At 41.6% G+C, this 23,840-nt stretch overlaps 1 protein-coding gene across 1 annotated transcript in view; it reads right to left on the bottom strand.

Annotated features, from left to right (window-relative positions):
- Positions 1-23,840, bottom strand: part of Fras1 (Fraser extracellular matrix complex subunit 1) — a 442,676-nt gene that overhangs the window by 93,537 nt on the left and 325,299 nt on the right. Inside the window, exons 32-38 of the mRNA XM_008843691.3 lie at positions 20,742-20,858; positions 14,654-14,768; positions 12,735-12,872; positions 10,632-10,664; positions 4,429-4,560; positions 3,268-3,393; positions 172-419 (exon numbers count right to left, since the gene is read on the bottom strand). Of these exons, the coding sequence (XP_008841913.1) occupies positions 172-419; positions 3,268-3,393; positions 4,429-4,560; positions 10,632-10,664; positions 12,735-12,872; positions 14,654-14,768; positions 20,742-20,858 (909 nt within the window). The remainder of the gene's footprint in view (positions 1-171; positions 420-3,267; positions 3,394-4,428; positions 4,561-10,631; positions 10,665-12,734; positions 12,873-14,653; positions 14,769-20,741; positions 20,859-23,840) is intronic.

The raw sequence follows: 23,840 nt of genomic DNA, 5'->3' as shown, positions 1-23,840 counted from the left end.
GTCTACTTCTGAGACACTGGGAGAAGCCAGAATCCACACTATAACTTCAAAGAAGAGAACTTCTGGGAAGTTGAGCAAAGAGCTTTTTACATGGTCAATATCTGCTGCCTCAAGTACCCAGCCCAATCAGAAACACAGAGGAGAACCATAAGAATAAGTGTCAGAACTTACCACATAGGCAAGGTGTGACCGGGTGATTATGGCCATGCGTTGACTAGCAACAGTCATGCTCAGAGAGGAACCAGGGGCCAGCTGAGGCCCTTGGTCCTCGGACAGGGACACTTCCACTTTCACTTCTGATGTGGTCATTGTCAGGCCATCTGTGACTGAGATCTCCATGCTGTCCTCTCGAGCAGAGGACCCATCATGTACATACTGAAGAACATTTTTCTCAATATCATCATATGTGAAAGTGTCACCTTCCAAGAACAAAACAAACTGTAAAGCCAAGGACTTCTGGGAATAACACTTTTCATTTACATAGCACCTTTGTTCTACAGATTTCGAAGCTCATAGAGAATCATAAACTCTGGTACTTAGAAACTAATTAGCCTAACTGCCCACCCAACTTGGGATTCTCCCTATATCACTCTTGAAAAAGGGTGGGTTAGCCCGTCCTTCCACACTTGTCAAGGTGAGAGAGTCTGTTCAACAAGGTATCGAATTCCGCCGGGTAATAGCTCTAGTTTGTTTTGTTTTTTAAGGTTCTAAACTATATTAAGTTGGAACTTGCCTCTGTGAGATCATTCATCACTCCTAGTTCTAGAAAAACAAAGAACAAGCTGCTCCTTCTGGCTGCTCCTTTGAAATCTAATCATGACAGATAATTTCTTGAAAACTGAAGAGATGATGCCTCTTGAGCTATCAGAGGGCATTAGTTTGATTGGGGGTTATAAGGATTTTGTTTTGAAGTTTTTTTTCAAAAGTTATGAGTTTTGGGGCTGGAGAGATGGCTCAGTGGTTAAGAACACTGGTTGTTCTTGCAGAAGACCTGGGTTCAAATCCCAGTACCCACATGGGAGCTAACAACTGTCCATAACTCCAGTTCCAGAGGATCCAACATCTTCTTCTGTCTTCCGTGGGCACTGCACGGCACGGGTGCACTTACCTACATGCAGGCAATACACACATCCACATAAAAATAATAAATAAAATATTTTTAAAAGTTATGAGTTTTTAAAATTAAAAATGTAAAAATATATTTGAGAGATAGGATATAGCTCAGTGGCAGAGCTCTTGCCCAGCATATGCAAGGCCTTGGTTTTGAATCCTAGCATGGGATAGGGGTTGTTCCTTGAAATTGTAAGTGCAAATTTGTGGTCCAGAGTACTAATTCATAATAAATTATCATAATAGATTAAATAGGTGCCGTGTGAAAAAGTTTTAAATTCAGAGGATTGTGGAAATGGAATAAATGCAATAGAAAATTATGTTTTTAAACTGTAGAATTTATTAAAATTTTAGAACATTTAGTACATAAATGTTAAAGCTGCTCAGAATTTTTTTGGTCATGGAACCTTTTCTATGAAGCATCCATGGGTCCTAAAGGTTCTGCAGAGTACACTTGAGGAATTAATCTTTTTGGATGCTGTTTTCAACTCTACTTTCTGATACATCACTGGCTCTAGATTGGTATTGTGTGTTGAGACTGAAGAATTTACTTGCTCTCCATATTCATCTAAGTCCCTTCCAAATGTGTTACTCTGTTTTACTAGTGTTTATATGCCTATAAATAGGTGATTAACTCTTTACAAACATCTTCAGATCTTATACATTAAATACACAAGTACAGACTAAATGCAGTGCTAAAGAAACAGTACAGCAGCCACTTTATATTCCTCCTGGGAAGGGGCAAAGCCATTTTATGACACTTCCTTTGTGTAGTACACTAAAAAAAAAACTACCTTTGTGACTCCCAAGTGCCTACTAGTTGTACTTAAACACTTAATCTGCCTTTAAGGGCAAAAATTTACCCCACCAGGGAAATTCAGAGGGAACATATTAACACATTGCTAAAAAGAGCAATTTTAAAGTTTTGAAAATGTACAGATTGTTGAAACAAAATATGGCATTTTGGAGTGACTACTTTCAAAGGGATAATATTGATTTTGATATGTAAGTCCTCACTATTTAAAAAAAAACCTTGTCTGCTTTATTATGTTCTCTATGCTTTTCTATACTTTCCAAGCAGTCAATATGTATTTTTAATAAGACAAGCACAATAAATACCATTTTAAAAAAGTAGTCAGGGCTGGGCACGGTGGCACACGCCTTTAATCCCAGCACTCAGGAGGCAGAGGCAAAATAAAGTAGTCATAAGAAGAGATTGCAGAGTGCTTTCCACAGAATAGGACACCTATATCAAACCTCTGTCACCCAAGGCTTAGGGACCACTGCAGAAGAGAGGGCAGAAAGATTGTTAAGAGCCAGAGGTGGTAGATGACCATAAGGAAAGTTTTCCAGACAGCCGGGAAGTTTCTCAATATGATCTTACAGCAATGGTAACAGCATGCACAGGGTCATGCAAGCTCAAGTTAGACAAAAACCCAGCATAGAAGTGTGGAGGTGAAAAAAAGCCCCAACTCTAGCTGAGGAGCTACTGGCAACTGGTAACTGCTAGGAGAGGGAGAGTTGGTTTTCTTTAAGGGCATGATGCTACATAGGCTGACAGGCTCCAGTAGATAGATGTACACTGAAGGACATTTGGGCATACAAACTTGACTTGACAGGCCTTAACATATATGACAGAGTAAATGAAATCTGGTGGGGGTGCTGTAAGAGAGGTGCAGATAAGGAAGGTGTCTAAATAAAACCAAAATAATATACTGTATGAAGTTCACAAAGATTCAATTAAAAATAAAAAAAGCTGGTTACACAGCATAGATATTTAAAAAGTGTGTCTTTTTTATGGATGAAAATGCATAGAGCTAAAACTATTAGGGTTTTATTAAGATAAACATTGTAAAGATTCACACATTAAATGAAGAAAACATGCCACTCTCCACAGAAAAGCCATAAGACAGTAGAGGATCACCAGCCAGTTTTACCTATAAGTTGAGGAAGTCATAGATTTCAGAGCAGGGCTGGGGGCAGATGGGAGTGGGAGGGCAGGTGAGCAGCGAAAGGTGTCTAAAGTCTAGGTCAAGAACACTTCTCCTCATAGTTTATCCCCTAAAGGCATTCACATAAAACTGACTGCAGAAAAAACCAAATATCAAACAAATACCAAAAAACCCCAAGCAGGTCAGGCACTGAGCATGTACCTACCTGCAGCCATTGGACCTGGGAACTCTGCCCTGTACTTCAGGAGCGCTCCATGTTGAGGAGGTTTTCGAAGCTCAAAGAAGAGCTCTTCAGGGATTGTCTGTGCATCTCTTACTACCAACTGCAGGCCTGCATGAAGGAGAAAGAGAAGACAGGTACAGTGAACAACTGTGTGCTCTACATGTATAAAGCACTTAAATTACACTGAACACAAAATAAGCAAAACTGGTAATATAATCAATTCACAACTTATGAGTAGGTTGTTTCAAAAGTTCATTAACAAGTAGGTAGCTGGGAATTCAGAATACCTTTTTCCTCCATAGAGATGAGGTCAGGCATTGAAGGCTGCCAGCAGGTCTGTCCTAACCACTGTTTTTCAGAAACATCCCATAAGCTGTTTACGTTTTTTCATTTTACTTCTCTTCTTATTTTCTGAAACCTACTGAAAGGGCCAGATTTCCTGATGGCTGCTCTGGCCATCAAGAATGTGAGGAACAGAGTAAAAATGACGTACACTGCTGTATATATGGCTCATTTATAAGACTGAAGTCAAATAATATTTGACCCACCCTATATAGAAGTCACAGAATTAACTTCAAGGTAAAATCCACATGTTGAAAACATATATGGATCTGCAGGACACAGCTAACAAAACTACTGTCTGATGTTTGTTAATAAAATGTCCTTGGTAAAAGAGTAAATAAACTATAAAAAACAATCATAGTTAGAAACAAATAAAATCATGAACAAGATGGGTCAACTCTAACATGTCACAGGTTCTGAAGTCTTGTCCCCTCTTCAGGTTTGAAACAGAACAAAGAAGCAGTCATTGAAACCTGCTCCCCTCCAATCTCTTCACTCTTCTGTCACTTGACATTTTAGAAAGGGTAACAAATCAAACTCTCAGAGGCTGGAAAGTAAATTCTGTGTAGCATTCCATCACAAGGCTGGCCTCGGAAGGGTCTGTTTTCCTCCTCTCCCTCTCTCTGTACTTCTTCTATTTGCATAAAAACTGACAGGAGGATGGATGTAGGAGAGAATGCACACACCTCTAGAAGAGGCAATCACTGCATTCTGGCAAGCATTAAGAAGTTTGAAAGGCTCTGCTGCTGCAATATGGTTCAATTTCCAGAGTCATGTTTCTTTCTGGACCCCGGTTCTTACCTACAGAAGTGCGGCCTCCAGGGCTGACCTCCAGCAGGGGAGCTGAGACCTGAAATGCTGGGGGTTGTTGATCAGAATGAAGTAGGTGAATGGTGAGGGCCATCTCTGGACTTGAGTGCTGTCCATTGGAAACTAAAAAAGTAAACACACATGTGCATGCATGTGCGCACGCACACACACAGAAATCAACACATAGCATAGTTATCCTTAGCTTATTTTTATAAATACTTAGCTAGAAACTTAAGAAATTGAAGAGATGTTCAAAAATAGAAAAAAGTAACAATTAAAAGCAATTCTACCAAAGCTTTTCTATCAATAACACAAAGAATAAAAGTCCTTAAGAGCAGTCTTTTATGAATGTATTTTCACAAGGTGATTTTGATTAATGTTAATAATATAAAACATATGCTTGAAAGAAAGAAACCAGGAGCTCATGTAGTTCAGGCTAGCCTTGAACTCACTATACAGCTGTGCTAGTTAGGTTTTTTTTTTTTTTTTTTTTTTTGTCAATATGACAAACTAGAGTCACCTGGGAAGAGGGAAGCTCAATTGATGAATTTCCTCCATCAAATTAGCCTGTGGGTGTCTGTGGGGTATTTTTGATTGGCAATTGGTGTAGGAGGGCCCAGCCCACTGTGGTCAGTGTCATCCCTAGGCAGGTGGGCCTGGGCTGTATAAGAAAAGCAGCTAAGTGGGCTGGAGAGATGGCTCAGTGGTTAAGAGCACTGACTGCTCTTGCAGAGGACCCATGTTCAATTCCCAGCATCCACATGGCGGCTATGAACTGTCCTGAACTCCAGTTCCAGGGGAATCTGAAGCCCTCTTCTGACCTCTACAGCATTGCATGACATGGGTGCATTCACATACATGCAGACAATATACTCATATACACAAAATAAAAATAATAAATAAAATATTTTTTTTAAAAAGCAGCTAAGCAAGCCGGGGGGAGCAAGCCAGTAGCCAGCATTCCTCAGTGGTATCAGTTTTAGTTCCTGCCTCACAGTTTTTGACTTAGCTTCCCTTGATGACCAACTGTGAGCTGTAAGCCAAATAAATCCTTTCCTCCCCAAGTTGTTTTTGGTCAGTGTTTTGTCACAACAACAGAAAGTAAACTAATACAGAAATTGGTATCAGAGAGTGGGATATTGCTTTGATGGAGCTGATCATGTTGTTTTGGGGGAGGACTGTGGAAGGAATTTGGAGCTTTGGGCCAGGAAAGTCATTGAATACTCAGAGCTTAATGGGCTGTTCTGTACAAGCTTGGAAGATAAGTGAGGTGATTTAAATGCACAATGTCCCTCATAGGTGTTGGTATTTGGATACTTGGCTGTACTTGGTGGCCCTGTTTAGGTAGTGTGGCCTTGCTGGAGGAAGCATATCCCTGGAGGTGGACTTTGAGGGTTCATAGACTTGTCCCACTCCCAGCTTGCTCCCTCTGTTTCCTGCAAATGCTTGAACTCAGCTTTTTGTTTAAAGGCCTCCTGCCATGTCTCCCCTGCCATGATGGATGCTTATCCTTCCAGAACCATAAGCCAAATAAACTCTATAAGTTGCCCTGATCATGGTCTTTTATCAGAGCAACAGAAAAGCAAGTAGTACAATAAAAATGCTGAAAGATATTCAGACAGTGGAAGCATAGCTTGTGAAGTTTCAGAGGGAAGCAAAGACTCTATGACGGCAGTTTGTGTGATATATTTTGGATTAAGAATCTATGGAGGTAAAACTTTTTGTGCTTCACTGGAACAATCAAGGCTGGTTAGCTAAGGCTGAAAAATCAGTTGTTATGAATAAGAGACCAGCTTGACTGAGGTGCACACACATGTGCATGAGCTGTGGTCCAGAGGGGACACAAGGCTATACATTAAACTGGTAGCAGAACTTGATAAATAATGTTTAAGAGTCTCCCACACGGTACTGGTTTTGAAGGCATGAAGGGGTTATGGAGAATACCTAGGGCTTAGCGCTGTGAGAGGCCAGGAGAGGCCATTGGCAGAGGTACAGCCTCAGTTGAAGTAGAGACCCCTGTTACTAGAGCTGTCAGGACCATGGGCTGACCACCAAAGATAGTGGCAGGTAAGGAATGGAGGTGGCCTGAATGTACCAGACAAGCTGTGTGCTGTGGGTGCAGAGCCAGAGAAGTGGGACTATTCTGTGGACTATCCAGCTAATTGACATAGGAGGGCCAGTCCACCATGGGCAGTATCATCCCTGAGAAAGTGAGCCTGGGCTATAAAAGAAAGGTAGCTGAGGGGCTGGAGAGATGGTTCAGTGGTTAAGAACACTGGCTGTTCTTGCAGAAGACCTGGGTTCAAATCCCAGCACCAACATGGCAGCTAACAACTGCCTGTAACTCTAGTTCCAGGGGATTCGACATCCTCTTCTGTCCTCCGCGGGCATTGCATAACACGGGTGCACTTACCTACATGCAGGCAATACACGCATATGCATAAAATAAAAATAACAAATAAAATATTTAAACAAAAAGAAAGGTAGCTGAGCAAGCCAGGGGAAGGAAACCAGTAAGCAGTGTTCCTCTGTGGTCTGTGCTTCAGTTTTGCCTTCAAGCTCCTGCCACAAGTTCCTGCCTTGGCTTCCTTTGATGATGGACTGTAGGCTATAGCCAAGTAAAGTCATTCTTCCCCAAGTTTCTTTTGGTCATGAAATTTATCACAGCAACAAAAAGCAAGCTAATACTACTCAGGCTGGCCTCAAACTCTCTATATAGCTGAACATGCCTTTGGATGCCTTATCCTCCTGCCTCAACCTCCCTAGTGCTGAGATAAAAAATATGTGCTATCAAGTAGTGCTAGAAAAGGCTTTTATTTATGAGAAGGTTCTTAGATCAAGTCATTCCTCCAATATTCCAGAAAAATGTTTTCTTTTAAGAACTTTTAGGAATGACTCTGTTTCATTAAAAAATAACTGTTTTGGAAAAACAGAAAACATCCAAGTCTTTCATGGCATCTGTGTGCAGCTAAGCAGATCCATTTTTATTCAGCCATTATGTTCAAGGCCATAAATAGAAGATACCTTTGTGAGCAAAACAGTGACCTGACATTTTATTTCCCTGGCTTACTTCCATCCATGAGAATGCTGATCTCCTAAGGGAAATGAAAGCAGAATTGCCTAACCCTTGACTCTTGTTCCTGTTTTTTTCATTAACTCAACATCCCCTCCCCTCCCCTCCCTAAAACTAGGTATGGTGAGTATTGGTATCATCAACATGTTTATCTATAGTGACTACTGAGAAAAGTTCACTGTTGATTATTTTAAATGTGTTTTGGTTATAAGAAACTGGTTTCCTTTACATTCTTCTGGACTTGGCAGCAAGTTAAAGGGAATCTGACTTCTTAAGCAATGAAAAGATGGTTGAGGAAGTCCTGGTAATGATTTCACTTGAGTTATTTGGTCTGTCTTACCCTTGAGACAGATGTAAGAGATAGAGAGAGACTTTATGTCCTTGGTGCCTGTGATGGCTAATCCTGGGTGTCAACTTGACTGGATCTGGGATTAACTGAAATGAAAGAGATCTTCTTGATTGGATCATCTGAAGCTGGAAGACACACCCTAATGTGGGTGTTACCTTCTGATGGCAGCCCGTATAAAAGGCCAAGGCAGAGGAGAAAGCCAGGCTTCTTGCTGCTTGCCTTCTCTCTCGCTGGTGAGTTTGTCTTGCTGCTGTAGACTGAAGACTAGCTCATCTTTTGGAATTTGTCAGACCTTCAGCACCAAATCGGAACTACTGAGACATCCAGCCTTGTGGACTGAGCGACTACGGATTCTCAGCCTCTCCAGTGTGGTACAGCCATTGTTGGACTACTCGGACTCTATCCTGTGAGCTAAGCTGATAAATCTCTATACACATATATTCATTCTACTTGTTCTGTTTCTTTGGAGAACCCTGACTAATACAGTGCTTGTCCTAGAGACATCCTGAAACAGCCCCATGGAAGGAGAACAGACTGATGACAATGACAGCTTTGTGACTCTGATCATTTGGGAAAGTGTCAAAATTACTGCCTTTGCTTCTTTGTTTATGCTTAATCTCCTTCTCTCTGGATAACCAAAGATGGGATGGATGATTCTCAAATCTGAGGGTTTCTGAACAAATATATAAACTCTCCCATTAATTTCAGTGGACTCAGGATTTTCTGAGGTACCTGGAGTCTAAGTTAAAAGCCTCTGCATTAAATAAAAAGAAGCAATTGCAAAACTAGAATTTTATTTGCTCTTGCTTCCATTGGTTTTACTGTTAAGTAGGATAAGGCTCTGGGAGACTTCAACATCCTTCTTTTGCCATGAAGGAAAACAAAGGCCCTAAAACTTAAAGAGCTCAAGGTGTTCATGGTGACCAAAACACATCCTTGATTCTTAAATAGCAGAGAGTTATCTACCAGTGCATATTGCACAAATAGAATTTATACCACCTGGTCACACTGTTTTGGAAGCAAATATAATAATTTACAATAAAATATTAGCAAGTACATATCCAACCCTCTGATAACTGGCTTAAATATCCCCTGCAGTCACCATTTGCCTGGTGTGTATTCCTTGCACAGAACTGTTCTGTAGAGGCCTGCACTTATCACAAAGCCAGCCAGGTCAGGAGCATGGGCTGTCTCTCTCATCTTAGTTGATGAACCACAGTGAGTTGTTCTCCCTCAGTTCATGGGTTAATGTCAGTAGCTGGCTGCTGCCTTCATTCATCATCTGTCCAATTCAAACTTTTCTCTCACAAAACTCTTTCAAAAGAAGTAACTGCCTTCCTACTAGATTCCAATATTTTTTTCCCCTCCTAAAAACAAAACCAAAGCCCAAACTCCAAAACAAAGAGACCTTGGGCAGAAAACAAGAAATTAAGATCAGCCCAAGGTCCATTCTTTTACTTTTAGGAGGCTCAATGATCTTTTAATTTAAGGTCCTGGTGAAGTTAACTGTTGACCTTCCACCTACTAAAACTTTCAGGTCAAACCTCAGTTCTGCTGCTGCACTTGTCTTTATGACCTACCCATATATACCTCAGGTCCACAAAATCACTGCATACACCAGGTCAGGAACTTGGATTGAACTGTGGCCCTGCTCTTTCTCACTGGTAGAAACCTGGGTATAATATTTACTTTTGGTGACCTTCAGGACCCTTAACTTAAAAATGCTGAAAATAATACCTATCTTTAGAGCATTGCTAGATAACTTCCTAAGACAACATTTATTGTAAGCTGTTTTGAAAAAGCAAAAAAAGTTGTGTATTACTGCTAACTGTATGAATCACCTGCAGGTCTGTTACTAAAAATGAACTTCCACCGAGCTCAAACAGCAGTAAGCAACACTGAGCTTAGTGCATTTTTGTTTGGTTGGTTTTGGTTTTTTTCCCCTTCAAAGAAGAAAGTTGAAAGGAGGGAAATTGTTTTCCATCTCACCAAGAGTTCTCCCTATGTGATATGGTCATAGGATCCACAGATGATTCATTCCCAGTTAAACAGCTGGTCAAAAATGCTACTTACAGGTGACCATCCTCATAGCAAGAAAGCCTGTCCCTATGTGGCCCCAGGATAGCCAACCGGTCTGACTCTGCTTTTATTGAGTGGTGCTCAGCTTCTGTTGCAGTATAAAGTAAAACCAGAATGTGGAAACTTCTACACACATTTCCAGCTTAGACTTTTTCCTCCAGTATAAGGCATTTAAGTGGTTCCATTCAAGACTACATATAACTGCTACACATCAGTTGAGTGTAACACATGGATGATTATGTACCAGTCCCTGTCCTGGACACTTATGATATATGATGACGATGATGATGTTGATGGTGATGATGATGATGATGATGATGATCACTGTTATAGATGCAGTATTCAGGCACAGAGAGGTTAAGAAACTTTCCCAAAATGACTGAATTGTTGGGACCCAGACTTTAAGATCCTTAACCAATGCTATCTCTTTTTAAGAAATATGAGACGTTCATTAGGGTTTAAATGACATTAATATTTGACATCCTTAGTAGGATTTTTTTCTATGACTCTAAAATTAAGTCATTGCTATTTAATTAACCAAATAATTGTTTCAGAGGAGAAGTCACATAACTTTTAAGCACCTTCTAGAAAATAGTTAGAAGTTATGAGGGAGGGAGCAAAAAAGAAAGAAAGAAGGATTTAAAAGGAAGGGCACACTGCATTCTCTAATAAAACTGAGATTAAAGTCTTTACCTGTGAAGTAAAATTTCACTGATTCTGGGAGACCTGAAAGAGTGAGAGAGGAAAATCAGTATATGAAGCATCTAGAAATTAGAGAGAGATGAGGAAGGCACACAATACAGGGTAGAGGTTAAGAAAGTAAAAGATGTCTTAATCTAAATTATTTAGGTTTACCGAACAATCAGGAGGTCATTTGTTCATGTTATGTTGAATTTAATGCTTCAGTAATTTTAAGTAGGAAAAAGAAGTCCAGACTGTAATAATTTGGTGTCACAGCAGCTACAGTGATTTACAATACATTCATTCACATCCAATTTTATCAGTACATAAAATCCTACAAATTGGTGAATGTGGGAGATGCCATACATCACCAACTGCTGCAGGTGGGTCACTTCTATTGTAGAACCGAGTGACATCTGGGACATTGATTTATGCACTGTAACTGAGTGAGAGATTTATCTTTGGCATTTATCCCATAGATTATACAGAACACGGCTCTGCTCTTTCCAAAGAGACTCAAGGAACTAAATGGCAAGTGTAGCAGATTTGGAAATTACTTTAACCACAGCTGACATGCTTTCTCTTCCTCTAATCCCAGAATAGCCCAAGTTTCTTGTAAAGTAGGTCTTGTAAAGTAGGGGCTGGAGAACTACGAATACTTTCACGGGCTGTTAGTTAACCAGGTACTAAACACTAAGGACACTCCTCAGAGAAGGGGCCTCTTCCTGCCCAGAGTTTCAGTCTAATTGAGGAGTTAATCATTTTCTGGATTTTTGAACTTATACCAAATAATGACAAATATCAGTTTATGTTTAGCAGAACTAAAAAAGAAACTCTACAATTATTTAACTCATGTTCATCAGGAGAAGCCGCCAGGTACTCTATAAGATTAGATCTACTATATAATAGTAATGCCATATATGCATCTGGTTGTATACTACATATATCTTAAATATCATAAGAAACAGGCTTCAAGATCTTTAGAATCATTCCAAGGCTATAACGTGGTGATGAAGAGCCCCAACTTCCCAGTCAGCTGCTTTGACAAGGGAAGAGATGGTAGCCAATGTTAAAGCTATTCTGGTTCAGTGAGAGGGTATGCATTACTTTAATATGAATTAACTAATTTTAATAAGTTTGTTTTCCTCTCAATCTTTTTTTAACATTGTCCTTTGTCAAGCCCTGGATCTGCTGTTGGAAGGTTGCCTGCATTCTTCATACCTACACGGAGCCTTCCCTGAGGTCCTGCAAGATGTTCTCACTGGACTTGGCTTCCCCACAGACCTCTCTTGTCCCGCCTCCCTGCCAAATGCACGCACATCACTGTGCTCAAAAAGTCCTTATGAAAGCCAGTCCCTGCATCTTCAAACTTCCACTGGGTTTCTCATATCCTTGGATTAAACACCCACATCTTTAAAGGCTTCTGGGGACTGTCAAGCCTGGACTGTCTTTCTTGTCATGCCCATTCCTGCTCTGCCAGACCCTGTGCATTATAGAACTACCACAGCCTCTTTTTCAATCCCTAGAATGTTACACTTTCTCTTTTCCTAACTCCTTTCTTGAGGCACATTCCCTTCCTGCAGGAATACTCTTCCTGTATCCCAACATGCACATTTAGCTGTTTTAGCTTCAGTCCATCCTACTTTGCCAGTAGCTACTGGGCAGTTTCCTTCGTGCCCTCAGTCCAGGTCAGTCTTACTATGTTTAATTTTACCATTGAACATTTTCCCTGCTATCCAAAGCTCTTATCTCAGTCTGCAAATAAGCATTCATTATTGTGATTATTTTCCAGCTGTTTCTATACCTAGACCCATCACCAGGTCAAGAGCAGAGCTTACACCCCTTTTCATTCACCACTGTATCTCTAAGCACAAAATTAGTGACTGACACATAACAGCCACAGCATGAAGGTTTACTAAAAGTCTGCCTTACACACATAAAGTAATGGTGAAAAAAGAGCCCAAGTCACACATAGGGTGACAGGGACCAGATATTTTGAATAGGTAGAAAGCAGTATCACCAAACTGTCTACGAGTCTTTGGAAAGAGCTGGAGAATGGGCCATGAAGATTCAGAGCACAAGTTGGGTACCTCAAGATAGAGAGGAAAGCATTACCAGCAAAGGAGAAGGCCATGATCTCCTGGAGGTGGGGTGCTGCCGTGGGAGGGCGGTACATGATTTTGCCCTGGTTGACATCTTCTTGTGTGAAATACTGGATGGGAGAGTGAGGCTGGTCTCTGTGTTCGATGATACCTGGGGAGGAAGAGATTGGCATGATCCTGGGCAATGATGCTCTGTTAGCTGGATGGCCAGGCTGGCCAAGCCCACTAGTGGGAGCCTTGATCCTTCAGGAGCCATGTACTTATGTTGCCATGTTATTCAAGAAAAGGGCAAATCTGGGGCTAGGGAGATAGCTCAGTTAGTAAAGTCTGGGCCCTGCAAGCATGAAGACCTGGATTTGAATCCTCAGCACCCATTAAAAAAGCCAAGCATGGAGTGTGAACCTGAAATCCCAGTGCTCAAGAGGCAGAGACAGAAGGACCCATGGGATATGCTGGTCAGTCAGCCTAGTCAAATAGGTAATTTGCAGGTTCAGTGAGAAACAATGCCTCCCTTCCCCTCCCCCCACTGAAAAACAGTAAGATAGAAAGCAATTGAAGAAGACATCTGATGTCTACCTCTGGACTCTACACACACATGTGCATGTTCACCCACACCCACATGAGCACATACAAACACACATTGTGTACACACATACACACACGCACACATCTGAAACCCAAATGGAGTCCTCATTGGGATTCAGGGAACATAAACCACACAAAGTGAGGTAAGGTGCAAACCACTACTGCTAACCTAGGTTAGAGCACATAATCTTCCAGAGGTTATAGACGTGCTACCATCACTGAGACCTTCCAACTGAGTAGCAAACTAAAGGTCAGCGTTCCTGAGGGATGGGCCGCACTGATCTGATAAGGCTGCTAACATAATATTTTCTAGCCTTTCCTTTTTACTTCAGAAACTCCTCAGTCTCTGTGACAATTCTTAATAACAGAAGCATGGATCTTGACTATTCTAAGGCCTAGGCTTGCATTATCACTCAGCTTACGGTCATTGCTTCTGGAGCTGCAAGCCTGCCTGCAGTTCATAAACTTTGCAGGCACAGAACTGAAGCTGTGTTCATCTCCATGTCTTTAGAAGGAGGTACATGTAGGTCTTGCTGTTGAAGCAACTGGATTTCTGTGACAGCCAGCCGTTTCTACAGGAGACAGCCTAGGCTGGTCTGAAAACTCACACTGTGGGGAGAACCCCCAGCTACAACTTAATGACTTCATTTCTTTAGATCTTGTCAAAAGGGTAATGAAGTTTAATTATTGCAATCTTATTTCTTCTTGGAGAACTAGTAATGGGAGAGGATTTCTGTTGGGCAGTGTTGGTCTTGGAGAGAATAGCTTCAGAGGCAGGAGCAGAGCTGCCTCTATGGAAATTGATCTTTTGTTGTCTTCTCTTGGGCACAGGCTTATTAGTTAAGCCCAACATTAAGAGACTTAGAGTTTGGAGACAGATGGCAGGTGCCATGTGTCTTCTGACTGTAGTTCCACATTTCCATATTATCCTTTGGGAGGGGTGACTTTTTCAACTTGGGAAGGCACTGAACATGTGTGGCTTAGCCCTGCTCTGGACCTTGGCAGAACACCTAGTAGTGAGCACCTGTTCATTTTGGTTAGTTTGCCTGTCACCACCTCTTCAGAGCCCCATACATTGCCTGTGTGTGTCTAGTTTTGCAAGTGCATGGTAGGGGACACTATGGCTCTAGTACAGTTCTGTCAGAGCCAAAGCTAACACACTCACCTCCCTGTTCCTCTCTGTTCTAAACCAGAGGACAAGAGCATGGAATGTGAATATTAGTTCTTCTTTAAAACCTCCACAAATATTGCTATGTAAGCAAGCAGGCTGAACTCCAGAGATTTTAGGACTAGTCTGTAATCACAAGGCAGTGGCATCACTCCAAAGAACTCGTACCACATTCTTACCTTGATTTGGACGCAGAGGTACGGTGATATTATATATAATCTTCCCATTGGGTCTCTCTGAGTTCACAAAGGACAGGGAATGGGGTTGAATGACAGTCAGGCCATCTTCACGAGCCTGAACAAAGTTTAGGAAGCAGGAAGAAAAAACAAAGGTGCAATGAAAACAAGTCAGAGGCAAAACTAAATCTTATTAAGAAAACAAAATCGAATTTACTCTGGGATTTTAAATTAGTCTCACTTCACAAAATTTTCTCTAAGAGTTTAATATCTGGTCTCTTATGCTGCAAATCTGCCTATCCCCAGGACCCTCTCAGGTGATAGAGGCCTGAGCAGTTTTATCAACACTCTGACTCTTTCCTCCCCTCCTCCAGCCCCCAGGTTTATGTCAGTGCATGCTGTTGGGGTCCCAGTGTGACTATAGTTTCCCTAGAGGGAACATACAGCAGAGCACTTCAGGAAATAAGGTACCACGGCGAGTCATTCTACGAACCACGGCTGGCTCACCACATCTGCTCCTCCAGCTTCGTGGGCTAACGTTGAATCTGGCATGCCATTGGAGGACCAGGCTGAGAGGCTGAAGTCTTGGCCCCATGAGGTTTTTCAGAGAACTCCCTGTGTCCCCAGGCTTGCTAATGGGCGTTCTGCCCACTTCCACACTAAAAGCGCTTGCTGTGCACATTCAGAGGTTCACAAGACATTCTGTTACTAAAGCACACGGAGCTAGCCTCTCTCTTTGTTTCTAGTCTACTATTTGGAGGAACCTAAATATCACATTGCCCTTCTACCCTTCAATGAATGAGTTAAACAATATTAATTGGACAACATGTCTGTGACTTTCACTACTCATTTGTACACACCCATATCCCCCAACAGGAGTAACACTCAAAAAGCCCAAAAGGCAAGATTTAGACTCCTTTCTGCCACAGGCATGACAGTAGTAGATTTGGGGACAGCTGCAGCAAAACAGTGTGTGGAGAAGACAAGGGAACGTGAGTGTTGAGCCTGGGTCTGGATCACTCACGCTGCTTCAGAACCAAACAAACCATCCTGCCTGCTGCAGCCTCTTCTTGACTGACCCCTGAAGGCAGGTTAGAGTTTGACATGTTCTCTGCTTTGAAAGCTCTGCTCCTTTCAGAAGGAATTTCCCTAGTTAGAAGCGGATTAAAGGAGGCTCATTCCTGTTCATGGAGGAGGGTGTGGTGATCTTCCCTTTGACCATAAAAATACGAAGGCTGCAGTTGCTCTGTAACTGTCCCCAAGGCACAGTTGTCTCAGGGAGAGGCAGCATCTGCAGGTTAGGACAATCCCCTACAGTAAAGAGTCATATATCAGGGCCTTGCTCAGGTCTGGAATGTAATGAGCAAGAAAATTAGAATTTCCAACAGCAGCTGGGCTTTCCCTGCCCTGCTACACTAACATAAAACAAGTATGGACAACAAATTAAAAATATATGCACCATAAAAAGTGTTTACAGACCAGTCATGTGAGCACAGACACAGACACAAAGAACACAGTTCAGTACAGTGTTCTGTATGTTTTGGCACCTTCTAATATCAAAACCACCAAATCAAATATTCTCAGAGTACCATGGAATACTTCTAAGCATTGAGATGTCTCTAAATAAAGTGATAAGAAGACAGAATCGCCATAGAGATAGGACTGGGGTAAAGAGAAATCGGCTCCAGCCAACACAAGACAGTCTATTTTGGAATTTAAGGTACTAATTCTCTATTAGCTAAAATAGATAGTAGGTAGATAGGACTTAATTTTCTGAAGAAAGCAATATTGAGATTGTGATATATCAAAGCACAGTCAATTTTAATTATTTGGAATATTCAATATTTGTCAACTAAGCCGTCTAAGAAACGAGCGATTACACTTCATTAAAATCATCACTGAAGACATTTTTATAACGTATCTGACTGAAGAATATTAGAGAATAATTGTTTTCTTCATAACCATATTACTTCTGAATATATATCCAGAATCCAGATCTTTCTCTCCCAGTTGCTCTGGCCCCCCACCCTCTGCTCAGAATCAGCCCGTCCCCTGGTACCCACAATGTCTCCCCACTGCACTTTCACCTTGCCACAGCCTGTTCCATCCATGCTACCAGCAAGGAGCCTCCATAAAGGACACCCAACCTTGCTCCCCACCGGCCTTGGCATTCCATCTCATGCTGAGTAGAAGCCAGATTCGAGTACACATGTGTTTGCAAGTTCAGGGTGGTTCCCATTTCCATTCACTATGCTCTACACACCTCTCACAAACCCACCCCCGGCTGAAGCTGCCATGCTTCCTTCTGTTCCTGTCCTCAGTAAATGGCACATAAACTAGGGTCTTCCCGTGTCTAATTGGCCATGTCACTAAGCCTCTCTTAATTGCTTTTTAACTTTTAAAGGTAATCTGAACCACGTTAAAGTGTATAGTAGCGCTAACTATAAACCACACTCATACAAAAGATCTCTAGAACTTTGCCACCTTACAGAACTGAAACTATGTCCCCCTTCTGCCTTTCTGCACTCCCCCTGACCCTGGAAACCACCTCTCTGCTTCCCTTTCCTGATCTTGGCTATTTCTAGATAGCTTCAACAAGTGGAACCATGCCCTATTTGTCCCCTTGGTTCTTGGTTTATTTCTCTTGGCATGTCCTCAAGGTAATCCATGTTAAGGAATATGACACGGTCTCTTCTTTCACACATATATCACATTCCAGCCACAGCTGGCCTGAAACACACATTTTATCTATTCATGTATTGCTGGACATTTAGATGACTTCTACTTCTTGGCTATTGTGAATAAAGCCACAATAAACATGGGGCTTTCCGTAACTCTGACTCCTCATTCCCACCACATGGGGTTCACATTACTAACTTAGTCACCTATGTAACTATAAAAGTCTATTTATTTTGGGGGCTGGAGACATGGCTCAGTGGTTAAGAGCACTGACTGCTCTTGCAGAAGACCCAGGATTGATTCCCAGCACCCACATGGTGGCTAAGAATCAGTTCCAGGGGAATCCAACACCCTCTTCTGACACACATGCAGGCAATTGTGTACGAGTGTATTGCCTGCATGTGTGTGAGTGCACCCGTGTTGTGCAATGCCATGGAGGTCAGAAGAGGGTGTCAGATTCCCCTGGAACTGGAGTTAAGGACGGTTTGTAGCTGCCATGTGGGTACTGGGAATCGAACCCGGGTCCTCTGCAAGAGCAGTCAGTGCTCTTAACTGCTGAGCCATCTCTCCAGCCCCAAATAAAATATTTTTTAAAAAGAGTTTATTTATTCTCTACAAGGGTCCCATCCAGGATGCTCTGTAGCCACAATCTTTCTAAACTGATCATTTAAAGTCTGGTCATGGTGTTTTTCTGTAATAAATCTTCCCAAACCCTTTCCAACAAAATGTAAAGTCCTTTTATTCTTAAGGTCTCCCAAGGTCTGACAGCCATCTGGCAACTTCTGTTCCAGTCACCTACTGCCTGTTATTTCTCAAATGTCTCACATTCTTGTGTCTCTATTCTTTTTGTCTGTTGTTCCTGCTCTCTAGGATGGATTTCTTATTTTTAGTTTAGTGAGTCCTCAGGTATGGTGATCTGAACAGCAACAAGCAGCATCATCTGGAAACTTGCTAGCAATGCAGGTTTTTGACTTCACAACTGGAATTAGAACAGTCAGGGGTGAGCTCCAATAATCTGTATTTTTTATCTTAAAAATTATTTATTATTTTTATTTTATGTGTATACTTATGTATATAAGTGCACCCGTGTTGTGCAATGCCCATGGAGGTCAGAAGAGGGCATCAGATTCCCCTGGAACTGGAGTTACAGGGGAATTAAAGATGGTTGTTAGTCACCATGTGGGTACTGGGAATTGAATCTGAGTCCTCTGCAAGAGCAACCAGTGCTCTTAACTTTTTGGTCTTTTTGACACAGGGTCTCCTTGTAGTCACAGCTGGCCTGGAACTCACTTTTTAGACTAGGCTGGACTGGCTCTCATAGAGATGTGAATGCCTGTTTCTTCAGTGCTGGGATTAAAGGTATGTGCCACTGCACCTGGCTAATAATCTGTATTTTTAAATACTGCTGCAGTTGATTCTAATATATGCTTAAGTCTCAGATACTAAGAACCCTCAAATCTAGAAATAACTATACTCAGCTCCTCTCTCATGCCCATTGTACAAGGTGCCCTCCCCCTTGCCCTTGTATGATTGCTGTCATGGCATTCATCATTGTGGAATCCCTGCTAATCTATTTTCCTGTCTCCGCACAGATACAAAGATGCTTGAACTAGAAATTGTGCTTTAAGTTCACAGAATCTCCAAAGTCGTCTTCACTACTTGTCACAGGAGCTCAGAAGGGTTTATGAACGGATGGCTACAGCAGCAGAGAGGCAGATGCCTTTAGAACACATACATGAAGACACCCCATCTGTATTTATCACATGTATTCATAATTGACCAAATATGTGCAAAACTTGACTGTTTAGATGAGTCCAAATCACCAAATCGAGGCTATGTTTTTGTCACATATAACAAGTATGCCCTACAGTAACAGCCTTAATTAATGTCAAAGGGAATATAAACTGTGTACATTTTAAGTAATGTAAGCTAATCACATTTTACAGTAAACTAACTTTTTTGAGAGATCCGAGGTTCACCAGCAGACCTAATCGGCAAACATGTAGCTGGAGACCACAGATGGCAACCGGAAGCCCCTTCAGAAATTCATAGCTGACTGAATGACACGGTCGCCATGGCTCCCGGCAGGTTTTATTTTTTTCCTTCTAAACTCAAAATAACACTGCTTTGCATTTGGCAAGAACTACATTTGCACATTTTTCTTTACAGTTTAGAGAAAATTCTGATCCAAGTTCCTCCAGTCAGAATGATGAATTATAGACTTTATAATGCTGCTGAATTATGATTTCTTTAAATTACAGTTTGTGCTGGAAATGCCGATACCAGCTATTCATTAAAAACTTTCTGCCTTCCCCTTTATGTCTCTGTCATACCCCAGACCCATAATTTCTGAAACTATCGCTGTTCTCTTTGTTGTGGCTCAAGACCGATACACTACCCTGGAGTATAATTATGTGGGTGCTAACTAACACATGGACCCATAATAATTAATTTACAGGGACTTGCATGCTCGTGGCTGTCTGGAAGAGCAGCTTGGCATTGCAACCGCCCTAGACATGGGGCTACAGTGCAGCTGCTAATTGTCTGAACTGAACTTTATGGGCTAATTCAGGTGATGTCTTCCTTCAGGCGAGTCGGACCTTTTGACATCATGACGTGATGTCATCTACAAAGTTCATGCTGAAGAAGCCCACAATCAAGTCACCAAAAATTTGCAAAATTATCATATCTCACAATGTTTTAGGATAGATTGGTTTTGTGTTGGGGTGTACTCAGCCACAGGATTCTCGTGGGACAAGGGTTGGACACACCTGCTAGATCTTTCTATGGGGCATTCAAGGCACCCTGGGATCGTGCATTAGTCCCCACTTCCCCACTATGATACCTTTGCTTTCCTCATTTCTCCAGCCTGAACAATCTGCTCTTTCCCAGCAGTTTTCTGCTGTCTCACCTCTGGGTCTTCCACATGTTCTAGATGCCCTTTTCCATCTCCCCTCCATTCTGCCCAGCTGCTCCCTAGTTAATACTAACTTCAAGCTTTTCCATTATAAGGGAAATGCCTAGTAGGGCTTTGAAAAATGCATACAGTTCTCCAGCTAGGTGGTGCTATGACTGGATGAATAATCATACCCCAGAGGTACGGATAACATGAAGGTTCTTGCAAATACTCCGCAAGAAGGGTTGTAGCTGTCTGGGGTGCTGTAGAAAGGCTGGGGCAATGGGTGGAAGGTCAAGATAGATTGCACATAATCTTCCTTTTACTGCAGAAACCTTAAATTCCATTTTCAAGCCAGTGAGAAATGTCAACAGGCTGCTGTTGTTACCCCTTAGGGTCTGTGTTTGGGGCCCGGCACTGACTACATCCCACACCAGGCACACTGGCTCACAGCTGCATCGGCAGGCCTGGGTGCCCTATTCAAGAGGAAAGAACGAGCCCTCCCACTCAACTCACGGTCATGTGGAGTGATGTCCCCAGAGAGAGTTTAGGTGCCTCAGGAGTCTGCGGTAAGATTGCAATGTTGAACACGTGACTTTCCAGGTGGGCCTGGGCATCTGTGGCGCTAGACACCTGAAAACCAAAATCATCCCAGTGAGCCCCTCATCTTCTGTGGGGTTGGATTCTGTGTATGCATATGTCACAATGTTCAACCTGTTTTTTATAATTTTATTGTTCATTACTTGCTGAGTGTAAAAAAATATATAACTGTTTCAGGCAATTCTGAAAATGAGGAAAACATAAATAAGAAATTTAAAAATCTAAAATCCTATTGCTTAGAAAGAGTGATTAGTGATTTATCAATGCGTTTCAGATGAATCGTTTTTGTGCAGGTATATCTAAATTCACATGTACTTTAAAATTCTTTTTACTTAACCCAATATGATATTTTTCTATAGCATTAAATAGTCTTGAAAGTGGATAATCTTTATTTTTAGAATGTGTTACTGTGAGCCTACAACATGATATTTACTCCATTCCTTCAGTCTTTACCCAGTAGAGACACTGATAGACACCTAGACAATAAATCAAAAATCTCTGCCTCATCGCTGCAAGAGAGTAATAACATTTACAGTTAGTGGCCATAAAATCAACTTTTTCTTACTTCAAAATGCTGAAAAATGTGCTGGGTCTTGTGGAACATGCCAGTGACTCCAGCACTAGGGAGGCTGGGGGGCAGGGGTCGTGAGTTGGAGACCAGCCTGGGCTAACTAGTGAGACACTGTCTCAAAGAACAAGTTAAAATAATGCTTTTCCTCAGCAGTTGCTCTCTCACTCCCTCTCAGTGCTCCTGAGACACTCCCTCAGCCCTCTCGGTCTGCAGTGTTTGCTCCACCTCCTTCTTGTCAGGAGAGCTGCTGAGCTTTGTATAGCCGCAGGCAGTTAGAGGGTCCTGCCGGCTGAGACAGAGGAGGAAGGATAGCAGCTGCACCCAACAGAAAAACTGTCCTCAGTCTTGGTCTAGATCACCTTGGATGCCTGCACTCATGTTTAAGGATATCCATGTCTGCAAGGAGACAACTTGCGGCATCACTGTGAGTAATGCCAATACAGTAGCTGTACCTGCTGATCACCTAGCATGGGCTCAGCCCTTATTGGTCGTTTTGCAAAGGTGATCTTATTCCCCACAAAGGAACACTATGGTCCCCTTTTGTACAGCGGAAGAAACTGCTAATCAAACATTAGAGCAATGTCTTAAAGTCAAAGACAATAAATAGGTCAGTTGTTTTCACAATCTTTCCACTCACTTGAATAGAGTTCAGAAATTAGGAGAGGGGGGAAATATTTTCTTCTGTCTTTAAGGCAAAGAAATGGAGCAATGGCCAGGTAGTGAAATGTGGGTAAATTACTGAGCAAAGTGGTTCAGTACAGTTTCCCAGTGAAGACACGGGTAGTAAAATATAATATGCAGGTCTTTTTCAAACCACATCCCCTGAGACTGAGTCAACAGGATCTTAAAATACCAAATCCAGGGTTATTTCCCTACACCATGATGACTATGAATGTATATGCCTCCTTCTCTTGAGACCATCTCTATTTTAAATGCCACTCACCTTCCATAAATCCTGCTTCTTTCATGCAAAGTAACAGATGGACTGCATTGATGGCTCATGACAGCTCATCAACATTAAAATGGAATTAAGTCTATACAACTCATTATATTACACTTTCTGCTTTAAAGGTAAAAAAAAAATAGGAAGGGGAAAAACATTATAGCAGCATCCTTTTTAGTTTAAAATCCTCTAGGGACACTAGGATGATAAACAGGAAAAGTTGCTAACCATTTATTTTAGCACACTGCTATAGTGTCTGTGCATTTCAAATCAAAATAGGAGGTATGCCTATAAAGTAAATGAAATTCTAAAAACAAACAGCAACATTTTCATAACCAGGAGAACATCATCCCAGAGAATTTTTTCACACTTGAAATAAAGGTGCTGTCCATGTTCAAAATGCATTTTGGGGGGAATGCCTTCAGAGGGAATTCACAAATCATTTAAGAGAGTTGATCTCACTATCTCATAATTGCTCCTACTTAACCAAAAATAACCAGTCTTTTATTTACCAGACCACACTCTGCATGATGCTTGGCTGATTTGTTATATTTTTAAACCCACTTCCAAAAAGTGATATACTGTCACTCTTGAGGATTATCTAAAGAATATCTCAAGCACTTGGAAAGCAATTTCAAACACAAATTCTAAGCACATTCCATACAAAAAGTATGAAGATTGTAAAAGGTATCACTTTCTAAGTGATAATGTTCAGTAGCTCAAGTGAGACTCAAACTCACTGTGTAGCTGAGATGACTTTGAACTCCCCATCCTCCTGCCTTGGACCCACTATGTGCTAGAATTATAGGTGTGTGCTATCATACCTGACTTGAGTAGGCATTTTTTTTTTGTAAATCAGTACCTTTTATCTTATTTTTTATTATTTCATTTTACCTACTTTGTAACCAACTTGCAAAAACAAATGCTATTGTAAGGAGGTGCCAAGACTCTCCTTTCAGTGCAGGACTCCATATCAACAATGCTCTGTCCACCCTGTGAAGGGAAAGGCAGATCTCTGAATTCTAGTTTGTTGAGGTGACTTCTTTTGATTGAGGTCTTTGCCTCAATACTGACTCATTCTCTGAATTCAGCTGCAGTCCCCAGGTGCAGGTGCTAAAAGGGCATGGAGTATTTACTCACTTTGTGGACATTCAGTGTGTTGAATATAATCTAATTTTAATCGTTTCCATATTTCTATCAATCTGCTCTTTGGAAAAGCATGTTTTATGCAATATAAATTAGCCAGGTGATGAAGATGCACAGGCCAGGTGTTAGAAGTGGAGTACATAGTAATTTTACCAAGGTGAGCTGAGCTTCCATGGTTAATTTTTTTTGCCAGGTGGCTTCTCGGACAAAGGAAAATACTATAGTTTGAGGATGACAGTGTGTTGGCTGATCAGCATCAACAGATATTTTCTTTTTAGAAAAAAATTTTATTGGGGCTGGAGAGATGGCTCAGTGGTTAAGAACACTGATTGTTCTTGCAGAAGACCCGGGTTCG

This window comes from Nannospalax galili, unplaced genomic scaffold (genome assembly GCF_000622305.1).
Source record: "Nannospalax galili isolate Female #2095 unplaced genomic scaffold, S.galili_v1.0 scaffold440, whole genome shotgun sequence".
NCBI classification, from domain to species: domain Eukaryota; kingdom Metazoa; phylum Chordata; class Mammalia; order Rodentia; family Spalacidae; genus Nannospalax; species Nannospalax galili.
This window is presented reverse-complemented; position numbering and strand designations above follow the sequence as displayed.